General features: G+C 43.9%; 1 protein-coding gene across 1 annotated transcript; it reads right to left on the bottom strand.

The window, feature by feature from the left end:
* Positions 1-870: 870 nt before the first annotated feature.
* Positions 871-12525, bottom strand: CD40LG (CD40 ligand). Its single transcript, XM_059911395.1, has 5 exons — positions 12370-12525; positions 10400-10531; positions 5970-6027; positions 3972-4034; positions 871-1247 (listed from the first exon to the last, which is right to left on the bottom strand). The coding sequence occupies exons 1-5, from the start codon at positions 12523-12525 to the stop codon at positions 871-873; spliced, it is 786 nt and encodes a 261-aa protein (XP_059767378.1).
* Positions 12526-20731: the final 8206 nt, after the last annotated feature.

The raw sequence follows: 20731 nt of genomic DNA, 5'->3' as shown, positions 1-20731 counted from the left end.
CCCCCCTCCCCCCAACCTGGTCTGGGGCTTCAGATGCTAAATAACCACAATAATGTTAAGAGATCTTTATTATTCAAAAAATAAATAACAAGATAATCACCAGTTCACTCTGGAAACAATGGGGACTGCAGGTAGATACAATAGATTTCCTTTAAATCCAGTCATTTCTCTGGAAGGAGTGGGCAGCCTCAGAGCTGCCCTCTCTGCCCGCCTACCCCATCGACAGTGGTGGAGATAGGAACAGGGTTGAAATAAGATACTTGATTAGCAACAGCCTGACTCTGTGTGTGTGTGTGTGTGTGTGTGTGTGTAGGAGAGAAAGAAAGGATGAAAATGAGTGTCAGGGTGATTGGCGGGGGCAGGGTTTTCGGTTCTCCACTGCATTATACTTTCTAAAGTCTGCCCCACCTCCATCGCGGCCGCAGGGACCCAGAATCCACCATAACTGAATGTGAGCTGAGGCTCCCCGTTTCCCTCCGGCATCTTCACTGAGAAATCAAATACATTCTCCACTGAAGGACACTGCACGCAAAGAAACAAAACTAAACTTGGCTAATTTTCTGCTGCTTACTCAGAATTCGAGCTGTGCGTAATGGCTTTGTCTTTTCATAAGACTCTCTGGATGTCTACATCAGTGGGGTTGCTGCTTCAGAATATAAGCTCTTATGGAACAGGGGTTTCCTCCGCCCGGTAATTCACTCATTGCAGCCCTACGTGCCTCGGGATGTATAATAAATAGTTCTCCATGAGGAGGATCCTAGGGTTATAAATAGGCAGTTCAACGGGGTGGGGTGGGGTGGTCTTAACTGCTTTGCTGGATTGTGAAGACCGCCAGCATCAGCCCAGCCGCAACCTGCCAGCTTACAGCGTTCAGAGCTTGAGTAAGCCAAACGACGTGAAGCCAGTCTCGTGGCTCACTTGGCTTGGATCAGTCACGTTGACAAACACCGAAGCGCCCGGTGGCAATTCAAAGACGCCTCCCAAGTGAATGGATTGCTGCCCGCACGGTTTGGAGGAACTGTGGGTATTTGCAGCTCTCAGTAAGATTCTCTCCGATCCACTTGGGGACTTTAGGCAGAGGCTGGCTATAAATGGAGCTTGACTCGAAGTTTCCCGATTGGAACAGAAGGTGACTTGGGCGTAGATGTAATAGAGTCCTTGTCTTTTCACGGCCAGCTGTTTCCCGTTTTCGAGGGTTACCAAGTTGGTGCTTAGGGTGTAGTATCCTTTGGGGGCCCACTGCAGAACTGTAATGGAGAGGGGACAAATCCGTGGTGAGGTGGAACATACATGATTCAGATTCTAACAGACAACATGGTTTCGTGTCGGATACTGGCTTCACATAGGAGTGGAAGTTTGGGTCGTCAGGGATTCGAAAGGACCCATCCAGCCCTCAGTCTATGGAGGAGCCACGGCTGACCAATCAGCATGGGTTGCACAGTCAGACGGAGCTGGGCTCCCATCCAGGCCTTATTCAAGCTTGGGCAAGTCAATCTCCCTGAGCCTCTCAGTTCCTTACCTGTAACACGGGGCTAATATTACAGCCTATTTCAGAGACTTGTGAAGATTAACTCAAGTAACAGAGCACAGTGAGTTTCCTTCTCCCTTTAAGAGCTCTAAAGCCAATTTGCCCTTGAACTTAAAAGAATGTGAATGACTTAGAAATCCCAGGTCATAAATTACGCCTGCCAAAATACTCAAAGTCCTTGCTAAGACTAACTCGTATCTTGCTTTCCTTGAATTTTCCAGAGTCGTAGACTTGCCGATCTCTCTTGCTCAGCCTCAGCACAGGGAAAAGACCCCCTTTCTTCCTACCTGATCGTGCTCTTGCAAACCCGATCCGCCTCCCACAGCAAGGACTAAAATTAGGCAAGGAAGTATGAAAATAAACCTGTCATTTCACTGTGTGTTTTGATCTCCCATTGTAGTGGGCGCCACCAACTTGAAAGTGCCTGTATTCTTGTGGCTAAGCCGAAGTACCCACCAACAATGTGCCATTTTTCTCGGCTGAGATGTTGAGTGGGTTCAAAGTAGTGTGTGCAGCCGATTTCAAATCTCAGCTCCCACAGAGAGCTAGACTGCCGGGGGTGGAGGGTGGGGAGAAGTGAAAGTATTGATGCATTTGCTTCCTTGAGCTTTTTTTTTAAACTCCTATTTGGTGGTCTTAGGCCTATCAGGGTGCAAGACCCCACCTGTTAAGACTCATCCTTTAGTAATTAGGAAAGGCATCCTGAAATGCCTGACATTTCTTGGGCCTCCAGATCACTCTAGAAATGCTTCGTTATGATGTTTTCACTTTTGGACCATCTGATTGAGAAAACATGGGCAGGTTCCCTACCTCTGAGTCCACAAAGTTTATCTTTGTAAGTCCTTACCTAATTTTCGTCCTTGCTGTGAGATGTAGGTCAAGTTTGGAGCAGCGTGACCAAGTAGGTCTGAGAGGCTTGTGGGGTAAGAAATGTGACTTTCTTCTCACCTGATCCCCTGCAGACCTACTGTGATGCGGACTGTCAACCATGCTAGGACCAACAGCCATCATGGGCCTTTTGGCAGAACATGTGAGCACTGTGAACTCTATGCAAGGCAAACTATTCTTCTAGGAGGTGTCTCTGTTGCTGGCATCCATCCAATCCGGATGAGACTGTGTCACGTGGATGACCACCCTGGACATACCCGATATGGTTGTGATATTCTCCCATAAGTGGATTTTATGAGAAAGGGGTACTTGGCAGAATTATTAAATATTGCGGGGTAAGTATTATTTAAAAGGGCTTTATGTTACTCTTCTGACAGCTAAACTGCAGTGAAGTAGCTAAGGAATGACACCTTATGTTTGTATAGCGCTTGACAGAATAACTTTCTTCTATATTAGCTGATTTGATGCTCAGAGTCACCCTGTGAAGTAAGTGAGACAGGAAACTGCTGCGAAGGTAAAGGGACTTGCCCAAGGTCACCCAGCAAGTGGTAGTCATGGTTCTTAAATCTCAGTGTTCAACAACTTTCTATCCAGTGCTCCTTACTCCTGTACCATGATCCAGGATTACCACGTATGCATTATGCCCACTGAGAAGCCCAAGCCACCTCCAAGATGAGGTCCTATCTCCTTTCCTCCCTCTCTCTGTGTCTCTCTCTATATCTCTGTCTGTCTCTTACACACACACGCGCGCGTGCGCACACACACACACACACACACACACACACTGCTTAGAACTCCATTCCAGAGCGCTGTGTTAAAGTTTTCAAAGACTGCTCTGATGCTCTTGGCCTGCATTTATGTAGATAGGGGATTTTATGCTAGTGTGCATGTTTCCATCCATTTATCAGATGTGCCATATTGTCCAACACCAGCTATCGTGAGGTACAGATTTGGGAAAAAAAAATCTGAGGGCTAGAGTCATGGCAGAACGTATACGGAAAGAAAATCATTGAGAGTTGAAAAGATTACAGTATGTCGTCTGTTGTTACTTCATTGGAAAATCTAACATCCTGGCACCTATTGATCTTTGCAGAATGATTTTACCTTTAATTTCACTGAGGTTGGCCCCAGTGAGGCTGGGGTTAATCATACAGGGATTGGCAGATGGCAGGAAATACCCCTTGAGGCCCATTTGCATATAGTGGAGAGGGGTTAGGATGAAGGATGCTCCCAGTTAGGAGGTCACTACGTGCCATCTCTTCTGTGTTATCAGAATAATGGTCCCTCCACCCAGTGATTCATCATTTAGAATCAGCCACAGAGCAAGAACCTAATGAGAACATCGGGATTGCTTCCCACCTCCTTTTGTCCCTTCAAGTCCCATCTGTGCATTTGAGCCTACTTTGAAGACAAAGGCAAGTGCACGAGGCATGTCTGGGTAGCTTTGTAAATTGGCCCCCAGAGGAAGAGAGGCGCCTAATTGTTAGGCTGCCTTGCTTTAGCCTCCTGGCCTTCCCCCTCGGGTGACTGATGCCCAGATGCTTTGGACTCTTACCAGATGCTGTTTTACCACTGGCCTCGCTGATGACATGTGCCGCAATTTGAGGGTCCTGATCACCTGAAATGAAACCAAAGACCAACTGTCAGGCCAAAGAAACACAAAACTGGCCACAGAACGATTTGGTCTAGTTCTGCAGCTGGGTCATAGAGACTGTACTTAAATAGGTTATGTGAAAGGAAGGGTAAGATGGCCTTGAAATCCCTTGAAACCAGAGGGAAACGTTGGTTTCTAAAATCTGAACAACTGAGTTGGCTATTTCCACCGAGCCCATTCTCCCAAGCATCATTCAGCACTTGACTCCGCTTTACATAGATTGACACAGGCTAAAGAAAATGATCTTCCTTAAACACATTTTGAATCTTGATTTTAAGAACAACTCCCATCCATTGGTCATCTCAGTGGGCCCAAAGGTCGTGTCTGCACACTTAGCTAGTAAAATGCTTATGGTGTCTGATTTGGACAAGCACTGGCCACAGTATTATATCTACCTCTAATTGTTGCTCATGTAAAAGGTTTGCTGCTTAATTAGATGCGCTGATCTCCTAAGTACAGACATGGTGTGGAAGTTCTTTTTTTTTTTTTTTCCAGTAATGAGCCTGGAGCTGGACACTTTGTAGGTGTCCTATGAATAACGAGTCAAGCTGCATGACCTAAATGACCAGCTTTGTTAAGTGTATCATTTTCCCAAAGACTGCTAGGCCGCACCCACATGAACTGTTTCCTCAAATTTCACAGCAATTAACAGACAACATGGTACCACTCAACATATTTTACAGTCATTCTGAAAGCAAAGCCTTCATGGAAATCAGGTGACCCTTTGCATCCAGACCAATGGTTAAAGCAAGCTCTTTGCCTCAGAAAACAGTATCTGTATCTCTGTATGTATGTATGTATTTCTGTGTGTGTATTAAATTTACACAAGCCATACCATCTTTTACACTGACTCTGTGATATAGCAGTTTGTCTAACAACACCCATCTACCAACACTCCATTTTCCCCATATTCAGCTGCTCGGGTCACTCCAGGCATTATTGTATTTGGTTTGGGGTGCTACATTCTAAACAGAACAGAGAAAGTTAGTGTGTCCAGAAAAGGACCTAAACGAGGACAGGAAAAAGCCTGGAAAGGGTCACAGGAGGAACAGTGGGAGACACTGAGGAGGTTTACCCTGGAGAAGAAAAGGCTCAGGGGCCATGACTGCTGTTTTCAACATGTGGACAGCTGCTGTGCAGAAGAGGAATTATATACTTTGTTTAGTATGGCTCCAAGTAGCAGAACTCGATTCAGTGAGTGGAGATTATAGGAACAAATTTCAACTCCAGAGGAGAAAAGCCTTCTCTCGAGTACAGAGTAATCTTATTATTATAATTATTAGGGCCGTTCAAAGATGGCCCAGGCTGCTTTATGAGCTAAAGGTGTCTAGGCATGTTTGATCAGAGAGTCAATGGTCAGTGCTGTTGTGAAGGAGATTCGTGATCCAGGGATGGTGTGGGATTTGAGAACCGTCAAGGTCCCTTCCAACCCTGGGATGTTTGAGATGCTCTGACATCAAGAACAGGGCAAAGAACAGCGCTGTCACACTGAATCACTCCTGGGTCTCTGACGCTCCACTGGCTGTGTTTCCCCATGAAAAAGCTGTTATCACTGAGTGATGAATGACACCGCTACCAAATGCTGACCGACTTGTCATCTTATCCTCTGTAGGTGGTACTAGGCTGTATGGTTGCTTTGATTAAGGTGTTGAAAATAATGTGATTTCTTCATACTTGGTATTGTCAGCACTAAAGGAACACAGCCTTCCCTATAAATATGTCCATACGACTCCTTTCTAAATCACAGGCACCAGAGAAGGTATTGATTTGGCAATTGTGTTCCTGTTTCATTTCCAGGGCTACAAGTTCCCTGATCCAACACTGGGTTGTTCAGTATGATCGGCCTAAAGCTTCTTTTTAGTTTTTAAGTATTCGTAGAAATGGTAAAGAGCAACCTACCTTTGTGCATTTCAAAGTTTTTTTCTTTCTTCTTCACTTCTTTGCTTTGCATTATACCCTAAAATAAGAATCATGGCAAAAGGTCATTTTGACGGGAACTCTGGCGGGGGCTTTAGAGGGAGGTTTCATTCATTTGGCACCTGCCATTATTCTGTTGCCTGTTTCTGGTGAAGATTATCATATAGACTCAGATCCTGTCATTAATTCCATCCTACCGATTAGGAGCCCATGGCTTTGACAGATAAGCTGACAGCCCAGAAAGCCCAGGGGTGAACCTGGAAACAGAATCTGGGCTTTATTATCTTCCAGTGCTCTGTCCAGACCAATGACTGCCATCCTGACCTCTCCTATGACCCCAACCTCCCTGGCTTTGACGAGTATTGACAAATAATGCTGAATGGGGAGCAGATTCTACCCTGGGAACTGGTATATAGAATATTATTAACATAAAGCATGGTGTGTATCTATTAGAATAAAATTGGTCTGAAATCTCTTAGGAAATGGAAATAGTAAGTTTGACCTTGGGAAGAAATCCCAGACTATGAAAATATCCTCAGACTTTTAAAAAAAATTTTGTTGTCCCTGTCAATGGGCTGAAGAGATTCTCTTGTTGCTGGTTGCCTTGTGTGGCCCGTTCTTACTCAGAATCATCTGCGTATAGGAAACTCAGGTAATCTCCCAATGCGGCTGATATTCCAAGCCAAACGCAGCACTTCTTAAGGGGTTTCTTCTCATTAGCAACGGCAGGGAGGCTAGAGGCACTTAAAGAAGCTAGCAGAGAGTGCCATCTACACAGATTGGAAGGTAATAAAGGCTGCTGTTGTCATTTTAAAGATTTAAAGATACTGAATAAAAGGCACGGTGGGCTTAACTGGCAGGCATGAGGTCACCCAAGGAATCTGAGGCTGAAGCCGACAGTAGAAACTGAGATCACGTTCGAGGCTGGGCTTAACGCTGTGCTCTGAACACAGATGAGGAAGACAATAGTATTTTCACATCTTCTGATAATCAAAGTCCTGTGTGCCTTCCACTTCTACAGCGCCCTTCCTTTTCGTTCCTCCCCAAGAAGGAATTAGTGTTGTTACTGCTGAGGGGTTCCTCGTACGCTCGGCTCGAGTGCCAGATGTGAGGGTGTAAGTCACGGAGCCTAACTGGGAACCCGTGCCTCAAAACTCTCACGGGGGCCCAGAGCTTCAACTTTCCACTTGAGCTGAAGTGTGGCAGTGTGAAAGTGCTGCAACAGGAAAATGTTTGTGAGATAACAAGCAAACAAGTGAATATTTCGTGTCTTTTCAAAGGATGGAGTGTGGTGATCGAGGGTGAGATACTTTTAGGCTAGGTGGTTGCATTGGTGTCAGGGCTTGGCCAACATGAAAACGTGAAGTCAGCAAAGTTTGCCCTTTATGCGCCCGGCCTTGCCTTTCTGTGAACTTTCCCCCAGCCACACTCCCCAGAGCCTTTTTTACCCCTCTTGCTTCACTCCCTACCTCAACTGAAAGACTTTTGAAAGTTGACTTTCAGAAAATCTGGAATTAGTTATTTCTCTCTTAGTGGGAACTCCATGTGGCAGGGTTGGATAGCTTGACCTTTAACTCGAAAAGGAGATGCTTTGACCTTATCAAAGACACCTCGGGCATGGGCGAGCAGACAATCATGGAACTGATCATTCTAGCAGGGAGCCGGGGGGAGGGAGAAAGTTTTAATGTGCAATTATACTATTTAAAATGCTGCCTTCATCTACTCTAACATCAGCCCCGAATCCCATCTTCCACCCAGAGTGACAACTTGGTGCGACCTGCCTCAGGAAATAATGAGTTCCCCGTCACTAGAGGTGTTCAAACAGAGAGTGAGTGACCACTGGGTAGCAGCTGTGGGGAGAAGAAGCAGCTCTGGGTTGATAATTGGATCTGATGATTTCAAAAAGACCCATTCCTGTGATTCAGACCTTGGGTTGCTCTGAACCAATCAGACTGTGACCCAGAAAGAAAGGCTGCTAAGGCTTCCCTGGTGGCGCAGTGGTTGAGAGTCTGCCTGCCAATGCAGGGGACACGGGTTCGAGCCCTGGTCTGGGAAGATTCCACATGCCGTGGAGCGACTGGGCCCGTGAGCCACAATTGCTGAGCCTGCGCGTCTGGAGCCTGTGCTCCGCAACAAGAGAGGCCGCGATAGTGAGAGGCCTGCGCACCGCGATGAAGAGTGGCCCCCGCTTGCTGCAACTAGAGAAAGTCCTCGCACAGAAACGAAGACCCAACACAGCCATAAATAAATAAATAAATAAAATTAAAAAAAAAAAAAAAAGAAAGGCTGCTAACATTAGCTAAGAATATAAATAATCCAGCTTGGGGGTTATTTTGTAGTTGGCCTGTTGGGTTAAAAAAAAAAGTCCAAAATATTGTTTTAGAATGAGAAGTTTTGGGGAATGGATATTGGAACGGGGGTCAATCGTTGGAGCAGGACTGGGGAGCTGGAGTACTTTGTGTCTGACTGTCGTGCGCATCGTTGGTGCAGATGACGTTGACTCGGACTCCACCCCACAGCACTGGAGGCAAGGGGCTTCCTCTGTTGCACGGAAGGAGCCCTGGCGGATATGCCTGAGAAGGTCTGCCTTTCCAGAGTATGAAACTTGGGAGCTGTCACTTTTTTCATGCAAGCATAAGCAAAGAGGTCAAACTGACTTTCTTCCTTACTTTTGTCCTGGGTAGCTGATTTGGGAAGCTTTACATACCCAACCTGAAATACAGCCGTGAGGAATTGGCAGTACAACTGTAAAACTCTCAGTAAGAAAGAGGGAGGGAGGGAAGAAACCAACAGCCACTCTCAATGCCTTTGGGGGTAACTGAAGGCTGATCACATAATTACAGGATGTCAGAGCTGGTAGTGCCCTGGCAGATCATCTCAGCCCTCTCATTGGATAGATGAGAAAAATGAGGCCCAGAGAGGTGAAGTCATTTGCCCAAGGTCACACAGCCCAGCACATTAAATATGCTATTTGGATTTTTAAGCGTTGTTCTCAAAGTGGCTTTATTCCCATTTAAATTTGCAGCACCTTCCAATACCCTGTAATACTGGCCAGAAGCCTTGAAGAACCAGAGAAACTCAAATCATTTTCAGGCCTTGCAAATAAAGAGTTAGGAGTCTTTCTCTAAAACCTAGATTAGTGTAAAGAACCTAAAAGCCAGCAACAGATCTGAGCTGCATTCTGATCCCCGTAGGTGACCCAGGAATAAGCTTTCAGAGTCCTCACTACTGGATTAAATGACACACCGGGGACAGTACAGGAGGACAGGAATAAGCTCAGAAATAAGATCTCGGGTCCTTCACTCCCAGGTTAATTACACATTATCCACATGTGAGAGCTAACTCCTGTTGGTTTCTCCAGATACCCACCCATCTGGCACAGCGCTGCCCTCAGCCTAGATGCGGCCTCCTAGCCACGGCCCCCAAGTCCCCTGAGGGCCCAAGGTATTTGACTCAGTGTTCTGAGGGGGAAACAGGCAGAAAGGCTTCTTGCTGTTCTTCTTCTGGAGAAAGAGCTCCTAGACCCCTTGTCTACAGCGGTGGAATTAATGTTGTGGGCATGTCCTCAGTAAACGGTCTAGAAACTCTTGCTTTAGGTACCTATCATAGGCCACTGCCGTTACTTCATGCTGGGCACCAGTCTGTTGGGCTAGAAGGCTTCAGACTTTCTGCCTCAGGTCTTGATTGGCCCTAGAGGGGGCTGGTTCCATGAGCAGGTGGTATGATACGGGGTCTGGTTCGAGCGGTACTGAGACGGTCCATCGCCAATTGCCCACACCTCTCCTCACAGTAAAAGGAAAAGATCTCACTTACATGGCACCTGAAATCCCATCATGAGAGAAGCGTTCCTTCATATGTTAGAGTCTATCAGTGTTCAGAAGTCCCCACTGCCCCCAGTAAAGGCAAACCCTTAACCTGTGGCCTGCCAACGCTGCAGTGGCCAATGGTTATCGCTTCCCTGGGAAATGGGGACCAGACCCTGGGTCCACAGTGGGAAGGCATCAAGGTTTGGATGGAAAGATAAGAAAATGCAAAAAACAAACTTGGTAGACTTCATCCTTTTCCCTGAGGCATCTGCATGTCTGAGCTCATGTGCATGTGTGAATGTGTCCATGAGAGTATGTATTTTCCCCCAGAGAGAGTCTCTTTTGTTCTTCTTAAGGGCATTCCTATCAACGAGCACACTTCCAACTTTCCTTTCCCTTTTAACCATAGGATTTTGGCTTCATTTTTGCTTTTCTGATACACATACCCATACATACATGTATGTACATATGTATGGCGATATGTATCTATAGTATATATATAACACATGTTTAAATTTTACATAGTCACGTTTTAGTGTCCCAACCTAGCAGGTTTCCCAACCAAAACTTTTCAATGACACTTTTCCCAACAACTGAGGTCCTTACCTTGACCAAGTCTTCAAACCGGCTTCTAATTTCCTCACAGTTCAGTAATGATAAGGACCCCTCTCCTTTGCTGCATCGCTGTATCGTTTTCATGAACACAAAATCTTCATGAAGATTCCTTTCATCTTCTATCTATTTATGAAATAACAGGGACATGAGACATTGTAATTCTGTCTGCCTCTACAATCACTTCCATGGCCTCAACGACATGAGGAGGACTTTGCAGATATAAATGGGGCATAATAACAAGTTAGTATACTGGATTACTGATATTCGGTATTAGCAGTTTAAAAAATCTACAAAAGCCAGCAAAGAAAAATGTCATGTGGTCTGCAACGCCAGGTAGAAATCACAGCTATTCTAATGAAATTTCACAAAGTGTACATTTTCCTGTGTATTGTAGCAGCAACATTCTCTAAAGGTCATATTTCCCATTGCTTCAGTAATGATTGGTCATTATAAACACAGTCTATAAAATAGTTTTCTGCTGAGCTAATTTGCCCACTTAGTTTTAGTGTTTGTGTTGCAGTGCTTTGGAAAAGGTAATTTGCAATGTGTGTCAATGACTTGAGTTCTAATTACATCTCTCTCTTTTTAAGTTTAGTATTTGCAGAAAACATTTTCATTTTTAAAGAAATCATCTTTCATACCCAAAGGTAATGAGATATTTTCTCTTCCGATGTCTTAGAATAAGTAAATATATGAAATTCACTTGTTTAATCAACTAATTCTGTGCCGTTTTCTTATATTCAGATTACATTTTTAGATTCAAAACAAGATCCAGCTAGCCGGTGGCTTTCACTGTCATTAAGAGAACACCCAAGTGCCAGGGTAAATTTGAGTCTACCCAGGTCAGTATTTCCCCTATAGAGGCTAGGCTTATGTCCAGGCATTTGATTGGCAGAGCCCACCAGGCCAAACACAAACAAACAAACAACCAGACCCAGAGCCCTGCTCTTTTCTCAGCAGTGAAACCTAAAATTTGGGTAACCCAAGAATTGCCTCAATTGTTCCTACTCCACCTTATCCTGATAGAAAACCTCATGGTCTTAGTTCAAGATTGGCATCCCAATAATGGCCACTCGCACATCCCTGAGAAAACGCAGTCTCCAGATGCTGTGCATCCACAGTTCCCACATCTAGACTTTTAGGAACAGTCAAATATTGGACGAAATTTCTCCTTTTCATCTATGATTGGTATTTTTTCAACACAGCCAATAATTCTTATCAGTGGAGGTGGGTAAACGCATGGAAACAGGATAAATCCTAATGGTTATTTTTCTTGAGAACGCAGAACAACCTGCTAACTTACTCCACTCTTTTGTTCTGTATGTCCAACTATTTAAGAACGTAAGACATCTCAGAGGGAAACTGAGCAGCTTGCAACTACAATCAGCATTTGAAGAATTATACAGAGAATGCCACTTTCAGGGACTTACCCATGTCTATGCTAACCTGAAGCACTATGCATTTTCAGCTCAGATTGATGCTCTCCTTGTCTAGTTGGATATTTAGAAGAAAAACAGTTGTCTCCATCAGAAAAAAAAATAGTTCACTTTTTAAGCAAAACCTTAGCAAATCATTATAGCTAATGTCTACGTAGTGCTTACTTTGTGCCTGGCTCTGGTCTTAGCTTGAATTTAATCTATGAGGTGGGTACCATTAACATCCCCATTTCTCAAATGTAGAAACTGAGGCATAGAAATGGCAAATAACTTGCCCAGGATCACAGAACTAGTAGGGGACCGAGTCAATATTTGAACCCAGCAGTCTGACTCCAGAGCCAAGGCTCTTGACCAGAGAAAAGAGTAGAACATCTCACTAACTAGACCACGACCACCATGCCACAAGATCACTTATCTATTTGGGTTCTTACCATCGTCCATCATTTGGGTAGAACTAAAACCAACCAACACACACATCAATAAGAACCCCAAATTTAGTTAATAAAGGCCTACGGTTCAACTTACCTTGTCCAATCTTCTGTGAAGATACACAGCAAAAAGCGCTGACCCAATCATCTGGGTGATAAGAAAAACAGTAAGTAAATACATAAAAATTTTCATACTGACGGGTGGTCCAGTGGCCACAGAGCGGGGAGAAGGTTGGCTGTACGTTTCGATCATGCTGCGTTCGAGTTGAAATGATGTCTTCTGACCGAGAAGGTGACAGAGGCAGCATGAGAAGATTGTCAAAGTGGCCACCTTACTCAGGATTAGTTAAGAGCGCACAATCGTCGCAGCCCACACTTCCTGGAAAATGTGCTTCGCAGTCTTCTCTCCCAGCAAAAAAAGTTACGTAAAGGTTTTTTTTTTCTTTCTTTTTTTTTTTTTTTTTTACCTACCCATATCATTCACTTCCAGGCTTTCCCTTTCGTTAGTAAAGAAGAAACAAGTTTCTTCTTCCATACATTCATTCTTGCCTTGAAATGTCATAGACTTCATAACAGACAATGGCAGTACTTTCCTATCGCTGTCTAACGTTTGGGGTTCACCAGTTTCAAGGAAAGTGACAAATGAATCCACCAGCAATAGAATTAGTTCAATTTCAATCTTACTAATATAAAGCGGGAACCTGGTAGATGGGGAAAGAAAGAAACATCAACAAAAGTTTGGATTGATTTTGTGACTGGCTTGCCACTGGCTAACTGCTTGTTAACATTTCTTTCATCTTTAAACCCAACGAAGTCCCGGCGGCTTTTCAAGGCAAGTCTACATGGTGTAAAGCAAAAAGGAGTGCTGACAATTAGTAAAGAAAATTTAGCTGGAAAGATAATTCAAGAAAAATACACTTTTCCAAGGCCAAGAGAAGTAGGGTCTTGGGGTAATTCAGGCCAAAACTCTGGGATTGAAGTTAAAGTAGGAATATCAGCTAGATTTAGCCAAGTTGTCTGTCTATACTGTTCCAATCCATCAGATAATTAATTGTTGATGCCAATGTATCCATGTGGACTAGGGAAAATAGGCTGCAGTTAAGAGACCTGAATTCTAGTCCTTGGTGTACCAATAAATTGCTGTGGACCTCGAGCCTATCACTTTCCCTCTCCAGATCTCAGTTTCCTCATATCCAAATGGGCAGTTGTACCCACCTTGCTTATCCTCTAGGTTGTTATGAAATCAAGTAAAGATGTGCATGAAAGATGGTTGAAACACGTTAAGCTATAGAAAAACACTCTCACTTTGTTTTTTGCTATTTGTTTAGCCTATGATATGAGTTTTCCAAATAATTGCCAACTCCTTACATACTAGCAAAAAACAAATGATCAACATCAAAAACACCCAGCGTCTTGACAACTAATTGAATTATTGAAGTGTGTAGAATTATGCATTTCTGAATGGCTTTTGATGGTCTTATCAGATCGCCTTTGAAATAAAAGTGGCTGTGGAAATCCCTACCCCACATCCCAACCTGGTCTAGAAACCATGATAAGATTGCTTTGGTGATTCCTATAAGATTGTTTTGAGACACAAATAGGAAATGTAACAAACTCCTCTGATAGGCATGCTATCTGCATAGTTACCACCTGCTGTCTTCCCCTCCCACGCCCCAGCATCCTGTCCTGGGCGCAGATCTCACTACATCTGCCAAGTAGGTGGCTTCAATGCATGTGATAAACTTTGATCAGTCAAGTTAGAGGCTTCAGTTCTTAGACAAGGAACCTTAGTTCCACTAAAGGAAAATTATCACAAGAGCTAAAAGGGGCTCGAGGACTTCTCCAGGAGCAGCTTCATACCGTGACAGCATGCCAGAGCTGCAAGGACCTTGTGACCATCAGCTCAGTCAAGCCCCGAGGGAGAGGTCACTGAAGGGACCAGAGTTGCCGACAATGCCACGTTTGTTCACGTGACCAACTTCAAGAGAGAATTGTCCAATCTCCCTGCCTCCACTTCCTGACTTCTGCTTACAATATCCCCCTGAAACTGCTTCCACCATTATTAGCACAATAGTTTGGGCTGAATACTTTTTATTTCTTTTTTTTTTTTTTATTGTTCATTTATGGCTGTGTTGGGTCTTCGTTTCTGTGCGAGGGCTTTCTCTAGTTGCGGCAAGCGGGGGCCACTCTTCATTGCGGTGCGCGGGCCTCTTACCATCGCGGCCTCTCTTGTTGCGGAGCACAGGCTCCAGACGCGCAGGCTCAGTAGTTGTGGCTCACGGGCCTACCTGATCCGCGGCATGTGGAATCTTCCCAGACCAGGGCTCGAACCCGCGTCCCCTGCATTGGCAGGCAGATTCTCAACCACTGTGCCACCAGGGAAGCCCCTATTTCTTTTTTTTTAAACATTATTGGAGTATAATTGCTTTATAATGGTGTGTTAGTTTCTGCTTTATAGCAAAGTGAATCAGCTATACATATACATATATCCCCATATCCCCTCCCTCTTGCATCTCCCTCCCACCCTCCCTATCCCACCCCTCTAGGTGGTCACAAACATCCAGCCGATCTCCCTGTGCTATGCGGCTGCTTCCCAGTAGCTATCTATTTTACATTTGGTAGTGTATATATGTCCATGCTACTCTCTCACTTGGGCTGAATACTTTTTAGAGTTAATTTTTAGTGACCTTTCCAGTAGTCTGTTGACCTATTATTTTGTTGTCATCCTTCTGAAACCTCTCCCCTCTTGCCTCTCAGAATCCTTCATGTGATTCCGTTTCCCCTTAAAACTTTGGTATCTCCCATCCTCACGCTCCTCCCCTCCCCTCTTCTCATTCTACATGTTTGCCTTGGATGATTCCCATCCATTTTCATGGTTTTCACTATCACCTTCATAGTGATAAACCTCAAATATATAACTGCAGCCCTGAACTGTGGATTTGTAAGTGCAGCTACCTCTGAATATGTCCACTTGGATACCCCAAAGCCACCCCACATTTGGCATGCCCCAAACTTAACTCATCTCCTCACTCCACTTCCAACCCAGACTTGTTCTCCCTCCAGGCTCTCCCCATCTCAGTGAATGGTACTACTACACCCACATAATTGTCCAAGACTTGGGAGTCATCAAGGATTCCTTCCTCTCTCTTGCCCAGATTACTCCCCAATCCCAGTGGCTTCCTCAAAGCTTCTCGATTGCCACCTTTCTATCCCCCTGGGCAACATCCTAGTCTAGGCCCTCATCCCCTCTCTCCTGCATGACTGAATTGTACGTTCCTAATTGATTGCCTTGCTTCCCTTCCTGCCCCACCCCATCCATCCTCCATACCACCAGAAGAATGTTAACTCTAAATCTTGTAAGTGACCATATTATCTAACCTGATTTTTACCCCCCTAAGACTATGCATTAGACCCAGGGAAGCAGATTGACAGTTTCCTGGCATGTTCAATGTGAATGGGATTAGCTCCGGAATAGCCTGATGGTCCTGTAATCCTTGAAGCCTCCTCTTTCTCCCATCCTTCTTCTGCCTGGTCCTCTAGATTGCCGCAATATTGGCTACCTATCCAGCTTCCACATTTTAGCTCTACTTTCTGATTCTGTATCAGATGTCCTTTGTGTCAGGACCTCCCATACCTGTCTCTCCCCCAACAAGGAGTGGCCCGGCCCTGGTGTTGGGTCCCCTTTAAAAATCTTCAGTTGCCTATTGCATTCAGAAGTGATTTTTAAACTAGGTTACCAAGAAATCTGTAGACCTGGGGAGTACAGGAAAGTGCCTGCAGCTAAAGTCAAATATTGACTATCTTTTTCTTAGTTCACAGAAAGAATTAAGTGAATGGATTGAATTGTTTCATTTTTCAGTTTTTCTTGCATAAAATTTTCTCAAATCTCTGTCACCCTTTTCTACTACTGATTTTCTTCTAGCTGGTGATTGATCTGCAACAAATAAGCATCAAGGAAAAAACTAAAAAAACAATGGATCGCACACATTCTGATGTGACTAGGCTTGTGGTTGTGATTTTATATTGATAACCTAGAACACAGTCAGAGTTTCTGCTAGGAAAGTTATTTCCAGTACATAAGAAAGAGTTAAATATATCAGCATTTTGTTTGTTCTACAAAGGGCCTCTCAAGGACTCTTTTCCCTGAACATGTCTGGAAAACCCTAGCCTAGAGGATAGTGTTTCCATTGTAAGCATAGCACAGGTTCCGACCCCTGCCCACCTTTCTGTCTTCATCCCCCACCACTCACCCATGCTCAGACTTGAGCATCACCCATGTCCGGCTAAGCTTATTTCCCCAAATGTGCTGTGTTTGTTCAAGCTGTCCCCTATGAACATCATGACTCCCTCCTTTTTTATCCACTAATGTTGAAGAGATACCCGCTCTGTGAAACGTGCCCTTCCAGCTGACAAGGTGCCCTCTTCTGTGCTCAGTCTATCATAGAATTTGACACATTACCTCATAACTGACTTGTCAGATTTCCCTACCATTAGCTTCTAGAGGAAAGACTATTAAAAATCTCAGAATCCTTGCTTCCTGACACATTGTAAGGAATTAGTAAATCTTTGCCCAATTACTAAGTTTTCTTTTCAGGGGATAGAAGGGGAAGTTGTAAAATATTCTAATCTGGTAGAACAGCACTGGCCAGGCTCTCTGGCGATACGAATCACAATATATTTGTTTTACGTTTTCTTCTATTCCCTTAATTATCTCTCTTTCCTCTGGGGTCAGTTCCATTTGTTTATTTTGGTCCTTCTCCTTCATGTTGATAGTTTTCCTCAAACGTCTGGTGACCCTTTGTTGTCTGGTCATATTTATGAATGAAGATCTATGTTAGCTTTTATGGGTGGATGGCATGGGTTTCCTCTACAATTGCATTGATCTGTTTCCCCCACAAACCTCTCCCCGGAATGGGAGGGCCGACTGTGGGTTCTGTTTAAGTGGGTAGAGCTTGTCAACAGGCAGGTTTCCCTTTAGGTTATGTGGGTGGAGAGGCAGGAAGGCCGGGACCCCCACAACTGATAAAGTAAGGAGGGCTTTTCTCTGGGGGTGGAGCCCTTTAGAGGGTTTCACTCTTGACTGAGGCTGGTTTTCCTTTTGTTTTCTTTTGCCTATTCGTTGTGGAGGTCTCAGCACACTCCCTAGAGTCCTCCTCGGGCAAAGTTAGCCTGAGGGTAAAGGCCCAATGTTGCTGCTGACAAAGGGTCCATGGGGGAAGGGAGAGAGGGAGAAAAGGGGTCCACCTATCCTAGCTGTTCCACTGCAGCTCTTTATTGAGTTGCCATAATGATTCCTCCCCTGCCCGCCCCTGCTCTTTGCATTTACCAACTCTGAGATTGCTGCCTCCTTGAGAGAACCCACTCTTACTTCTGATTTCTTGAATTGCAATGTTTCCTGCTCTGATTTCTCTGTTAGCCCAAATTCATTGGCTTTCTTGCTTCCTGGTATCCCTGAAAATTTATTTCACATTGATGTCACCTTTTCTTGTTTCCCATTGTTGCTGTGATTTCATTCTGTTTACATTTATTTGTGACTGAGTAATACATTCACATGGTTAAATATGTAAGCGATAGAAAAGAGTGTGCAATGTAGAGTCTTCCTTCTGCCTTTTCCTCCTGGTTTTTCATTGGCAACCAGTGTTGTCAGTTTCTTATGTACCTCCCAGAGATGCTTCTATGCACCTTCAAGCAAATACATAGATATTCTCTGGCACTCTTTTTTACACACAGTAGTATACAATATACTGTCTACATCTTTGTTTTTTCATTTAACACTATACCTTGGAGATTATTCCACGTCAGCAAAGTGCTCCCTTTTTTTTTTTACAACTGCATAGTATTCCATGTATGAATGGCACACCATAATTTAACTAGCCTCCTCTTGATGAACATTTAGGTTGTTTCCAGTCATATGATATTAAACAATGTTGCAACAAATAACCCTATACTTATTCACCTTTCTTTTTAGAGTCTGGAGTTTGGGGGGTAGGGGTCTGGGCTGGACCCATGAATTTGGGGGTTTTATTTGTTTATTTATTTATATAAATTTATTTATTTATTTTTGGCTGCATTGGGTTTTTGTTGCTACGCGTGGGCTTTCTCTAGTTGCGGCAAGCGGGGGCTACTCTTTGTTGCAGTGTGTGGGCTTCTCATTGTGGTGGCTTCTCTTGTTGTGGAGCATGGGCTCTAGGCGTGCAGGTTTCAGTAGTTGTGGCATGCGGGCTCAGTAGATGTGGCTCACGGGCTTTAGAGTGCAGGCTCAGTAGTTGTGGTGCATGGGCTTAGCTGCTCTGCAGCATGTGAAATCTTCCCAGACCAGGGCTCGGACCAGTGTCCCCTGCATTGGCAGGCGGATTCTTAACCACTGCGCCACCAGGGAAGTCCTCATTCACTTTTTTTGTTTTTATTTTTTTAATTTTATATTAGAGTATATTTGATTTACAATGTTGTGTTAGTTTCAGTTGTACAGCAAAGTGATTAAGTTATACTTATTCACTTTTTAAAGTTTCTTTTCAGGCATATCTGTGGGATCTGGAAGGCTAAAAATCACATATATATATATGCTTTTTAACATTGACCAATCAACATGTTAACCTGAACACATCACACTCAAAGGAAGATAATTTAAAAGCTATTGCTGTGGCACATATATACAATGGAATATTACTCAGCCATAAAAAGGAGCAAAATTGAGTTATTTGTAATGAGGTGGACAGACCAAGAGTCTGTCATACAGAGTGAAGTAAGTAAGAAAGAGAAAAACAAACGCATATATATGGAATCTAAAAAAATGGTACTGATGGACCTAGTGGCAGGGCAGGAATAAAGACGCAGATGTAGAGAACGGACATGAGGACTTGGGGGGGACGGGGAAGCTGAGACGAAGTGAGAGAGTAGTATTGACATATGTACACTACCAAATGTAAAATGGATGGCTTGTGGGAAGCTGCTGCATAGCACAGGGAGATCAGCTCGATGCTTTGTGACCACCTAGAGGGGTGGCATAAGGAGGGTGGGATGGAGAGGACATGGGGATATATGTATACATATAGCTGATTCACTTTGTTGTACAGCAGAAACTAACACAACATTGTAAAGCAATTATACTCCAATAAAGACATAAAAATAATAATAAAATAAATAAAAGCTATTGTTTACTTTCCGTTAGTCAGATCAATGCATAGTAAATTGTCTGTGTTATGCACCCTCTTCAAAGCCAGGCCTTACATTTTAAAGCTTCCAATGCAAAGTCCTGTCTGGCCTTGCTGATTTTGGTTGCACCATGTGGGATTCTCCATGCAGGTCTGCAGCAGAAAGCCAGAGATGACATGATCTCTGCTGCTTCCATCCAGATGCTGCACTTGCAGGCGAGATTGGTAAGAAGCATTTTCAGGAGACATTGCCTTCAGTCAGTTTATTTGCTCAAATTAACATTCACGGAGTGCCTACTGTGGCCCAGGTGCTGAGCTGGATGCTGGGGATACAAAGATAAAAATGATAGTCCCCACCCTGTCAGGAGCTCCCAGTCAAGAGAAGCCAATCAATACATGAGCAGACAACCATGAAACAATGTGAGAAGTGCCACAGTAGAGGTGAAGACAGAATGCTGTGGGAGTGTTAAGGAAGAGTATCTACCCAGCAGGGAAGTAGGATAGAGAGAATGTCCAGGAAGGCTTCCTAGAAGAAAATACACCTGTCATAACTTTGTATCCTGACTTCTAGCACCCCACTGACAAATCCCCATGTTCATTGTCTATCTACTGTCCTTGGCTTTTCTAGTCTGGAATCTTCCACCCCTTTTCCTTCTACAGCTATCTTTCTAGTCAGCTGTATTCACTCTGACATGCCAAAGGCTTAGGAGGAGTAAAGTAGGAGGGGGTTGGTGATAATCATTTCCAGCATAGATGAATGCGGTTGGAGATGGGGATAATTGGAGTGTTGGCCCGGTTTCAGATATTAGTTTTGAGAGTATGATCAGGATCCTCAATCTCTAGCTGCCTACCTCCATCCCATGTCTCCAAGGTGAATTTTCTTGGCAGATGTCTACTCTTTGTTTCTAACTTGTAGGCACCATGACTCCACTCTCCATTAGTGTAAGAAAAAAAGCTGTATTTGTTTATGTGTTTAAATAGACAAGAAACACAGGTAACAGTGGTTACCACTGGGAATACAATGGAGTTTTATGGGGAGCAAGTTTTACTTTTTAATCTATACCTCTGTGCCCTTTGCATTATTTTTATTTGTTAAAAAATTAAAAAAAAAAAGTTTTTGGCCACACCATGCGGCATGTGGGATCCTAGCTCCCCAACCAGGGATAGAACCCCCATCCCCTGCATTGGAAGCATGGAGTCAACTACTGGACCACCAGGGAAGTCCCTGCATTATTTTTATAATGAGCATATTTTACTTTTGTAATTTTTAAAATAAACTTAAAAAAAAAATATTTATTTGGTTGCGCT

This window comes from Balaenoptera ricei, chromosome X (genome assembly GCF_028023285.1).
Source record: "Balaenoptera ricei isolate mBalRic1 chromosome X, mBalRic1.hap2, whole genome shotgun sequence".
Classification (NCBI taxonomy): Eukaryota; Metazoa; Chordata; class Mammalia; order Artiodactyla; family Balaenopteridae; genus Balaenoptera; species Balaenoptera ricei.
Note: the sequence above shows the minus strand (reverse complement) of the source record. Positions and strands in the feature narration are given on the sequence as shown.